The sequence below is a fragment of the Pagrus major genome, chromosome 6, assembly GCF_040436345.1.
Source record: "Pagrus major chromosome 6, Pma_NU_1.0".
Classification (NCBI taxonomy): Eukaryota; Metazoa; Chordata; class Actinopteri; order Spariformes; family Sparidae; genus Pagrus; species Pagrus major.
Genome location: NC_133220.1, coordinates 37091351 through 37103497, shown reverse-complemented (window position 1 = coordinate 37103497; position 12147 = coordinate 37091351). Strand labels below are relative to the sequence as shown.

Here is a 12147-nt window from a genome sequence, read left to right as displayed (position 1 = left end):
ATATAGTTAAGTGATCTATACCAGCAATAGGCCCAATGATCCAACCTTTAAATTAAATGTGAGGCCAAAACACTTTTCATTTCTTGAGAAATCAACATTTCCAGTCCCAGTCAGTGTTTTTGTCACTATATCTCCACTCAGTGGCAGTATAGTACTATACAATATTGGAAAAAGTCCTCCTTAGAAGAAATATAGATTATCTCCTCCGTGATTAAACCAAGATTTAAAGAGCATGGCACTCTCGGGGTTTAGACTACACATTCAAGACTCACTGTTTTTCTGATTGTGATGCGGATGGTATAAGCATGTAGTAGGAAAAACAAACATCCAACGGGTCTATCAAGTAAAAGAAATCACTCGTAAAATCACTTAACATTCAAAGATATACCATAACAAAGTTTGACAACTTTATATATGCAAGCTAACACGTTGCCTACCTGTTTTGGCTGTATGTAAAGTACTCTAAGAGGACTGTATGAAAGGTATTAGTGGAGAAGGGTGTTTTTGTTTTTTTAAAGTGTGATCTTCCCCGCAGTAAAATTTTCATTGGATCCCCCCCCCCCCTATACATTTGCATTTTTAAATGTTTTAAATTTCATGTCAAACACATCATATTGATGAATATTCCAGCCACTCTGTTTTTCCATTGAAGAGATACTAAATAAAGAGCTGAACATTAACTTAAATATTGGCTTACTCAATACATAACTTTAAAAAAAAAAGTTTTGCTTTATGTTATAATGCAGGCTAAAGGAAAAGCAAAAATAAAGCCCCAAAACACAGACAGGATTGTTTTCCTCTGCTTACCTTCATGATCCATAACACACTAAAGATACAATTTAAAGTTTGTTTTTCTTCCATTAATATATCAAGGGAAGGCTAAAATATAAATTTAGGGTGAATAAGTATTAAGGCACTTTTTACTCTGCCATCAATCAAGCAAAACATAATGTCTCACCCTTAATAATCGTTGTACAGCCCCTAACATACCCCAGTAATTACTGTCAAAATATTAACAGACTACACGGCTATGCACAGAATAGACATGAGCCTCAAATAATATATTTATTTGGTTTCTAAGCAAAAGCTAGAAAACACTGCCAAACATATAACTAAACTCTGACCTAAACACAAATGGAGACAAAACAAACAGACAACAGATACAGTATCGTAGAGGGACAAAATGGAATAAGGAAGACTGTTCACAAAATATTCTGTACATCACTTTAGATGTATTGACATTTGAGCCACATATCGAGGATACAGAACATACTCGACTGGGGAGATGCTGTGAGCACTGTATTGTTTGTCAGTGTCATTAACTAGTACTGTACACACTGTATAGAAAGCCCAACATGCTTCATACAAAAATATCCAATAGGTTATGTGACTTTGGGTTGGTGTACTGTCATAACACACACACACTCATGCACGTTTTAAACTCTATGTGATACAAATCTATCCTACTATTCATGTATCTCCTATATGTTTTGGATTATTACATTGGCAGTTCCTTCAAGTGTATTGTACACAATAACAGTAGAAAAAGAAAGAATGCTCCTGCACAGTACATACGTCAACACGTGTAGGAATGTTGTTTGGAGTCATTTTCAGATATGAATAAAGATACAGATTTTCATCATTGGCAGCATATCAGCCAAGTAAGCATGCAAAATAACATTGATTTCCTGTTTTGTCATATAAAAATAGAGTCCACCCTCGCTCAAACTTGCAGGATTATGACAGAAATAAGGCCACATATCCATTTCCTTTCTGATACAAGGTATGACACATGCTTAATAATCCAGACACATCCTAATGAATGCATTCATTACTGTTATTATTGGCTTTGTAGACCTCATTAACATTATACTTTTGTGATGCTGTCAGATTGAACCATTCGTCTCTGCTAAGCCTGCAACAAGTGTCAAAGTTCAAAGAAAAAAGTTTTGATGGAAATGCACAATATCTGCTAAGGAGTGTGTATGAGAATAATGGAGCACAACCTGTTACAGCGTCACAAAAACAGGATTTCTACACAAGCACCAGCTCCCTTTTGCTTTTATTCTCATGCACACAACAAAAGCATAAGGAATGAAATCACAAAAAGGATAATACTAAAAAAAAAGTCAGCATTCATTGCAAATGAGCCTGTTAATATCGTAGCTGATGAGCCCTGATTGACCTGATATCGCCATGTTGAGGTGGTGTTCCTAGAGCATCATAATAAATGTTGAGCCAGAGACGTTTTGATTTCATGGGTTGAGCACAGAACTTGCGCTCAGGAGACCAGGGTACTAACCGCATTGGAACATATTATCACACTGTTCACTTATTATTGTAACGCGAAGTTCACTTATTATTTTATGCTTCTTTCAGTTCTCTGTCACTGTTTGGTTAGGTTTAGGAAACACAAATACTTGGGTAAGTTTCGGGAAACATTGGGTTAAAATTAGGGATGTCCCGAGCCGATATGCGGGATCGGGGTCGATATGGGCATTGTTTCACTGATCGGGATCGGCAATTCTGAATGTGGACCCAAGCCCGATTATTTTTACGTCAGCTGTTGTAAATGGAGCACAATTTGTGGCAGAACGCAGACGCACGCGTAACGTTACTCTGGCAACCCTGTGGATAAAATGTCTGCAGTGTGGAAATATTTTTAATTAGAAAGTGAAAGCAGTCCAACGGCGACATGTAACATCTGCAATACGACCGTTTCACGAGGGGGTAACAAAAGAGCTGCATTTAATACTACAAATTTGATACGGCACATAAAAAACAAACACTCAAAGGACAGTGAGTTCACTCAAGCAATACAGGCAAAAATAAAAAAAATATTACAGAGAAAGTCATTGAATTCATCGCTCTGGATAACCAGCCCATCTCCGTGGTAGAGGATCAGGGTTTTTGCCGTCTTCTGGAGTTTTTGAATCCACAGTATGCCCTACCATCTCGGCATTACATTTCGGATACCGCCTTACCGGAGATGTACAGCAAAGTTTGTGACCACCTACGAGGTGATTTAACAGATGAGAGTTTTACTACAAAGCTGCACTAAGTTGAATTGATAAGAGCCAAAGACACTTTTTAGTTACTGACTTTGCTTACTTGGTTGTTTTTGTTAAAAAAACAAATAAACCAATGTTGCAATACGATATGCAGAATAAGAAAGAGCCATATGAAAGTATTTACTTTGTTTCAACAAAACAAAAAAAGCTATTAAGAACAGCTTGGATGCAGGTGATTTTTTTCTTAATGCAGCTGTATTATCTAGGAAAATATTAGTTAGGGCTAAGTATCGGATCAGGATAGGGGTAAAAAAAACCTGATCGGGAAATCCCTAGTTTAAATAGACCCTTTCAAAACGTTTACAACATGTTACAAATGATAACTTCTCCCATGTGTGGTAGTTGCCATTCGAGGTGTTAAGCTGTTACATTACAAAAATGTGATTGGTCAGTTGCAATGATGGTCCTGGAACAATATTAACTATGGAACAACTCCAACACGTCGATGTGAGCTTATACCTTGACTGACAGCCAAAGAAAATATACTGTACAGCCAAATATGCCAACACCAGAACTAATGAGGGGGAATTGTGCATACATTCCCAAAAATAGTCGGCAAATTGCACTCCCTGAAAAGCAGTATGAGTGACTTGGACACCGCACCACACACCAGACCTCACTCTTCTTTTCACTGTTTTTATGTCTTCTTACCAGTAAAGAAATAGAGAAAATAAAAGGTGACCTAAACGCTTTCACACATTCTCTGCTACATATGAAGTATGACAGTGAAATGCGCACTGACCAGCTCTGTTCATTTTAAACAGGTGCATACGCTAGAAAGCTTGAGAACTAGAGTCACCCACCTAATGAATTATTCATCCCAAATGACAGTCCCAGTTGAGAAAATGACAATTTAGAGGAAGATGGGGGGCAGCAGAACACACAGACATGGTTATGTTCAGCTTTGCAACCAAGCCTGAAAAAATGTGAACCTTCTGATAATGTTAAATTCTATGGTGACAGGTGGAAGCGGAGGAGCTGCAGTGGAGGATACTTCTGTTCTCTATCTCGAGCCAATTTCATGGCCGCGTATATTTCCGTCTTTCAGGAAGTGCTTGCAATCTCCCTTTGTGTCCAAGTGGGATTAATTTAGACTTGCAGACACTCTGTCTTCCTAATGTTGACCTTGAAATGTTGAACATTCGCTACCCCTTTACATGAAACATATTTGAATTTCATGTTCATTACACAGGAATATATATTGTACATTATCATAAAGCAATAAAAATAACTGGTGTCCATTGGCTCTCAGATACCACAACAGGTACATGACTCATTTTCTGTTTCTCTATTTTCAGATCCTGTGTGTTGCTATCAAACCTTTAAAATGCCCTGAGAATAAACAAACAAGGAAAGGACATACGCGTCAGCGTTGTCTCTCTTTACAGCTGATAGAAATCAATTGCCCAGCTACTTCAGGATTTATTACTCTTTTACAGCTGACTCTCTCATCACTGTGAGTAGGAACAATGTCACAGAAACTGAAATGGGGAGGTTGGAAAGGTGGACTGGAATTCTGCAGGAGAAGCTGTGTTGGCTAAAAAGTGGCCTTTGTCACTCATTTGAAATGTTAGAATTCATGACTGAGGAAAATTGCTAAACTACATCTGAAGCTTTTGATTTCAATGCAGTTTGTGAGTAATTGAAAAAGTGTGTTTTCTACACCTCCAGTCATGATCTTGTTGGAAGAATCCTCACCACCACTTTGAAAGGAATGTCTTCTCTTCTGGTACGTGTCTCTTTCAGTTCACTGTGGAAACAATCTTTAGAATCCTGACTTGGTTCCTGTCAACCAACCTTGAAACCATGCAACACACACATACACAGACAGAGACACAAATACACATCTCCCTTTGCTGATATCTCTGACTATCAAACTGCTCTGCTCGCCGCCCTTATTTCAAGCATGCATGTTGCGTTCCTTGGGGACAGCAGAGGTGGTTGTGGTGGTGGTCGACATGGAGGGGGAGTCAGAGGTGGCGGGCAGAGGGGGTCGGGGTTCGATCCCTCGGCTCTTCATGAAGGACAGCAGCTGGTCAGGGATCTCCGCCAAGACATCCTTAGCCAGTCGGGCCATGCTCAGGACCTGGTTCCCTGACCGGTCAATGTAGTCCCGGAAAGGAACGAACTGCAACAGAAGAAAATGGCTGACAGGAAAATTTGCCTCAATCCGATATTTAGGAAACTTTTATCTTTTGCTTGTTGGTATGCAGTTGGTAATGGCTATTGAATTCATTAATTCAAGGTCCTGTATTGTAGAGAGTGGCATTTCATGTCCTTTTTTTTATAAAGTAGGTCTAGTTGCTGTATAAATACAATGAAAGTAAAATCCCCAGTCCATGGAGAAACTGTGCCTTCAAATCAAAGATGTTACATTAAATCTGGACACAGTGTTGGAGGTGGAGCCCCGTTCATTCCTATGAAAGCTGCTCAGTGGTGCATGAAGCCAATATGGCTAAACTTCCCGGCTAAAAAATTACCCAGATCTTTCGTGGTGTGGGGTCCGTAGAGCGTGCGCACTAGAGACTTCTGCCGACCAAGCCAGCTAACTTCCGGTTTAGCGCCTGGCTAACTTGAATGGGGATTTAGATCTTCTGAGCTCTTCTAGGTGCTTCTCTCCTAATTTTATTGGATACAACGGCTTAACTTATGATAGTCAAACAAGTCATTTTGTGGTTTTGGGCCACTGTGCATCATGTGACGTTGTAAGTACACGGTTTGGCCACTACGCAAGTTGGCTTCAAAGCCTGGCGCTCTTCCTGGTGACATCCATAAGGTTGTGATGTCACAACTATACACTCTCAGCAATGCCCCAAGTGTGGCCTTGGTCGCAAAAGACACTGTGGACGGTGCCTACACAGGCCTGTGAACGCTAACCAGTCAGAGCAGACTGGGCTTTTTGGCAGGGGTACCTTAAATATACAGGCACTCAAACGGACATTCAGGCAAAGGGTGAATTGAGGTGCCGCAGCTATGGAAAGTCAGAGGAAAAACAATGTGTTTTTGAACACTGATGCATTTTCTAGTAGACACCCTAAATAAAAGTATGAACTTGGAAATTACCATAATATTGGACATTTAAATCAAGTTCTACCTTTAAATTCCTGTAAAGTTCACAGTATAGCAGGCCAGAGCAAGTGCTAAAAGGTATGGCTAAATGTTACCATAGACTTTAGTAATTCTTAGATATGTGTAAGAATGCAGCATTTCGGTTGTCTGTAGAAAAAGTAATAATTGACAAATACATCCTACTTAGTAAAAACAAGTGACATTAAATAAGTGCATGGAAAGATTTGTCTTTTTTACCTTTAGATTAAAAATAATCAGAAAGTACCCCCTCATTCATGACAGCCTAAATCTGCTTAAAAGAAACTTTAATTTTTCACATGACATACTCAAATAATATGCTGAAAATAAACAGTTTTGTGTTTTTTATTAAACTAACTAGGGATATATGTTTTGCTGATGCAGGAGCTACCCCCTCGACTTAAGTGTTGAGGTGCCATCGAGATTGGTTCAGCCAAACTGCCATTGTCTGATATGTGTTTGTGTTCATGTGGTACAGGTTGACATTAACTTCATACAGATTCATGCTAGTCACAATGATAAAACATCAAATCTGGGACTTATGAGGGTAAAAGGGCACGGTGTATGTAGAATAGAATGTAGTTTTACCTGGACAATGTCTCTTTCAGCAAACCGCCCCCTGGAGGACACTCTGACCTCATCCCCATCAAGCTCCTCCATAGCTGCAGACAACAAACACAACATTTCAACTGTAGAGGCATAACATTCATTCATTCATTCAACCAATAAAATGCATTGAGGTAGAGGCCTCAGAAGTATAAAACATAGACAAAAGATTTTAGTAACCAAGAAACACAAATAGGAAGCTTAGATAAAAATGGTGATAAAAAGTAAAGTAATAAAACTTTATGAATAAATAAAGCAATTTAAAATTAAAGCAGATGATTTGAGTGTGAAGTGAAGTGAGATGAGATTGAAATTTAAACTGCCCTGAGGATAACATGAGGTAAGCTTTAGATTGTTCTGCATGTTATTCCATTTCACAGGTGCACAATGAGAAAAGCGTTTTCCCAAATTCAGTAAAAGCAGCTGACACCTGCAGTGTAATCAAAGAGCTGAGTGTGTTTGATAAGGTCCCACATTAAAAGACAGCAAAAAAGGAATGTAAGGGGCTACATATTGTACAGCTAATAATAAGTAAAAGTAAAATGCAAATAAAGTAAAATATAATCTAGTTTTATGTTAAACTGCTCAGTGAACTACATTGTCTCACTCAACAGAGAAGGTACTAAAAAAGATGAAAATCACAATAAATCTGGTCATATTGACGACTGCAGGCGATGAAGGTCCAGCACGCTGTCACTGATGCACTGCAACAGGAACAGTGATATACAGTATGTGTCGATCTCTTCAGTCCTTGAGGATGCGTTGGTTTTAAGCTATTCTGTCAGTCCACATTTAGTGTGCTTCATTATTTTCTTTTTCCCACAACTATTGCAAACAAAATCACTTTCTCTTTGTCATTACTGCAAAAACTTTTCTGTCTGGCTAACTTCCAGTGTAAACAAATTTATTTATGTCTCACAGGGAAAACTTCAGCCACTTCATTTTTATTGAATTCTCTAAGCAATAACTCTCTATAACTCCATTCTCACAGACAATACAGGTTCTTTGTCTAGATTCATGACAACACTGAGCACAAACATTACCGTATTATAATGTGTTAGTATATAACATAGAGCTTATTTCTGTGCCAATGCTTTTGTCTCATTCTGGACGGGCGACCAAAGCAGCAAACTTGTCAAAATAAATGCAGCATTATAAACATTCTTCTTCTTAGTTTATCATGTTTCAAACTAAGACCAGAGGGGACACAAGTGCAGACACGGCTGCTGACAAGTCAAGTAGCAGTAGAGAGACTAACAAAGAGTTCAGACCAAAGACAGGTTGGTGGTTCTTCTGTGCCACATCTGTTCCCTGCTGCTCTGTGAGTGTAACCCAACCTCATTAGTGTTTATATAGGCCACAGGAAAGAAGGTACATTTCCTGACTGAAAACATCACAGCTCTACTACAGTCTATTCATAGGTTCTTATCAACAAAGCAAATCAGATGAGTGAGTGACAATCTGTGGCATTCCCAGGAGGAACCCTTCCTCATATTTCTTATCATTTAAAGTGAAAGTAAAAGATGCTGAGGAGGGATGCTGATGAGAGACTGGTGAGGCTCCACATGGCACACAGACATGGCAGATGGTGGTCGGGAGCAGCAGGGGAGAGGAGAAGAATGGGAGGAGGAATAATGTGACGTGCCTGTAAAAGAGAGGAAACATTGAAGCAGTGGACTTTGAGTAGAAAAAAGACAGAACGTTAAGGCTGAAGGAGGGCTCAGGTGTATTGGATACACCTTGACATGTGCAGGGAGGTCCACAGAGACACCGAACCTCCTGCTTGCCCTCAATATCACACAGAGACGGCATATTTGAACTGTCCGGTCGCGTCTGTTTATGTAAATGCTATCAGTGAGAATTGATGATGATTGAGTACTTCTCAAGGCATTAATAAAAAATCTCACGTTTTTCCTGACATGATTTAAGCAGAAAGAAAAGCATAAGTACAACATTAAAATCCCCAGAAAATCCTGGAAAATTCCAGAATATATGAATATGTCGTTATTTTTCATTTCACAAGTTAAACTGCTGGACACAAGATGTCTCCGACTTCAAAGTAAAGTCCATTCTCAGTGTGTGTGACCTGGAAGCTTCAAGCTTGTGTAAGCTGAATATTGGACCAGGATTGACTATCGAACTGTTTGTGATGTCACAAACCATGCTCAGAGGACCGCCTCTTAAAATCTGATTTTCACTGAGCTCAGAGAAAATTTACTCTTGAATGAATGTGAAAACAGCATTTAGTATTCAAACTCTGAGACACATCATTCTATACAGTGAAGCTCAAACCTTCAAGAAAAACACATTTTTGACTGGAGGGGGGCTTTAAAATATAGTTGCAGAGCAACTTAAAACTATTAAAACAAACAAACTAAAATTAAGAACATAAAATGAATATTGAGACAATGATAGTTATTTTCAATATTTTTTAAAGGCCAGTGTTATGTATCACCAGGGGACTATAATCCCATACAAACACTAAGTAGATGCGTTGAACAAATCAATGATTGGATGTGTCAGAGTTTTCTTCAGTTAAACAAAGACAAGACTGAAATAATTGTTTTTGGAGCCAAGGAAGAACGACTAACAGTCTCTGCTCAGCTTCAATCTGTAATGTTGAAAACTGCAAACCAAGCCAGAAACCTCGGTGTAATCATGGACTCAGACCTGAATTTCAGCAGCCACATTAAGTCAATTACAAAGTCTGCCTACTATCATCTTAAAAATATATCCAGGATAAAAGGACTTATGTCTCGGCAGGATTTGCATGCATTTATCTTCAGCAGACTTGACTACTATAACGGTGTCTTTACAGGACTCTCTAAAAAATCCATCAGACAGCTGCAGCTGATTCAGAACACTGCTGCTCGAGTCCTAACAAGAACCAAAAAAGTAGATCACATCACTCCAGTTCTCAGATCTTTACACTGGCTCCCTATCAGTCAAAGAATAGATTTCAAAATCCTGTTGTTGGTTTATAAAGCACTGACTGGTTTCGGGCCAAAATACATTTCTGATCTGCTGCCACGTTACGAACCATCCAGACCTCTGAGGTCGTCAGGTACAGGTCTGCTTTCAGTCCCTAGAGTCAAAACTAAACATGGAGAAGCAGCGTTCAGTTATTATGCTCCACATGTCTCTTAAGGTTATCACCGTTGGTTGGCTGCTTTTTCAGAATTTGTAGCGTAAACAAACTGAATTCACGGTGACGATTCACGGTCTTAAGGATAAATATAAAGTGCACTGGGACGAGTGACAAGTACAACAATGGGAGGTAAATCCAGCAAAAAACAGGAAGCTGGTGTAAGAAACCTATTCTATTTTCTATTTTAGCCTACTTTCCTATTTCTTAACTTGTTTTAATGTTTTGTTTTAATGTATTTTAAATGCTTTTACTGTAATTTTTATGCGCCTGTAAAGCACTTTGAGTTGCCTTGTGTCTGAATTGTGCTATACAAATAAACTTGCCTTGCCTTGCCTTGCCTTCTGCTCTATAGGGGCACTTCAAAGTGTGACGCTAGAGCGTCAACTGAAGCATATAGAGCCTCTGACCAGGCTAAGTGTTGGGAGTGAGACCAGGCTGACAGTCACAAACCAAAGAATAGGAAAAAATATAGTAACACTGTTATAATCATTTATAATATAATGATAATATAATTGAAATAATACATTAATAAACTGTATATTTATAGATAGCTAAACTTGATTTAAATGTAATTTGACAATGTAATGCTTTAAAACAATTTATAAAGCAGTTGTAAAGGTTTATAGCCTTTATAACTATAAATTTACCATTTATTAATGATCATAAAGAGTTACCGGAAAGTCATTCTTTGCCTGATGATGCTGAAGGAAACGTCAGATCACCAAAGTTACAATTCATCAGTGGTGGGCTGCCAGGGCCAGCAAGGCCTTCTCTGCTGGCCTAAACACTATCAGAATCACTGACTTATGTTTTAATATATTTTTTTCCATGAATATTATTAAATTATTTCCAATAGTCTATTCTCTTCATTTCATAGCTTTTGTCTTGGTTGCGCTGCTTCCACTAGTGTATGTTTATGTTAGAGCTTTTATCCAATCATATTTCAGCCATCATGTGTTGCCAGGGTCAAAGAAATCTGCCTTGATGCCTTCAGAATCGATAGTGCTGGCGCCTGTAGCTTAAAGTAAGTGGCAATGAAACTGTTGCTTTAACCAATCAGATTTCGAGTTGGCAACACTGAGGCCATCTAGCAGGCGTCCAGTGACGTCAGCATTTTCACGCCCTTTGATTGGATGGTCAGAGAGGTACTAGTCAGAGCCAGCAAAGCATCTATAGCTACCGGCACAAACTAAAATATATTCGTGTAGATTTAATAGCTGTTTTAACAACCCACAATGGCTGATAGAGGAGAAGAAATTGATTTGGTCGCAGATATGCTCACTCAGTCTAAGCCATAGCACTACAAATACACCTGATGTGAGCTCAGCTCCTTTGTGCCAACTTTGGAAACATGGAGGCAGAAAGAGGAAGAGGGAGAGTAAGAATAGTAGCAGGACGAGGAAGAGGACAAAGAAGGGGAGCAGGCAACAGAAGGAGACAAATATCTGATGACATGAGGGCCACTTAGGTGGACCATGTAATAAATCATGGTCTTACAATGAGGGAGGCTGGGCAGAGAGTCCAGCCAAACCTAAGTCGCTACTCAGTTGCCTCAATTATTAGAACTTTCAGACTGGAAAACAGGTATGTTTTGAAGTTTCCACACTAAACTGTACCAAAGAAATTACAGTATTGCACATTGTTCAAACACACAGTACAATACATTGCTGTATTACTGTAGGTCTATGGGTCTAAAGTACAAAATGTATGATGTTTCATTTTCTACAGAACTGCCAGACGACCTGCACAGGGTGGAAGGCAGATTATGTTCAGTGATGAACAGGAGGTGGCCATAGTTAACATTGTTTTGGCAAATAACGAAATCCGGCTTCGTGAATTGAGAGAGCAGATCATCGCAGATCAAATAACCTTCGCTGACATCAACACTGTCAGCATATCTACACTCTCCCACATCCTTAAAAAGCACAACATTTCACTGAAGCAGCTGTATAGAGTTCCATTTGAGAGGAACAGTGCGAGAGTCAAAGACCTCCGTCATGACTATGTGCAAGTAACCCCCCCCCCTTTTTTTACTTTTGCAAAAACCTGAAAAAACAAAAAAAAAAAATCTGAAGCGTTTCCATTTTGTTTTCATGTGTCTAGATCAACTGTAGTGGATCAATCTTTCACAAAAACAAATCTGTATCTCTGAGTCTTTTAAAGTCAAAAACCATCCAAAGTACTGAATACAGCTGTGTTTTGCATAAAGCACATCTGTGTGTTGTTGCTGCTAGG

The 12147-nt window shown here is 39.0% G+C and overlaps 1 protein-coding gene across 1 annotated transcript in view; it reads right to left on the bottom strand.

Moving 5' to 3' along the window:
- Nucleotides 1–4971: 4971 nt before the first annotated feature.
- Nucleotides 4972–12147, bottom strand: part of LOC140997979 (copine-9-like) — a 325346-nt gene continuing 318170 nt past the window's right edge. The window contains exons 20-21 of the mRNA XM_073468074.1: nt 6747–6820; nt 4972–5199 (exon numbers count right to left, since the gene is read on the bottom strand). Of these exons, the coding sequence (XP_073324175.1) occupies nt 4972–5199; nt 6747–6820 (302 nt within the window). The remainder of the gene's footprint in view (nt 5200–6746; nt 6821–12147) is intronic.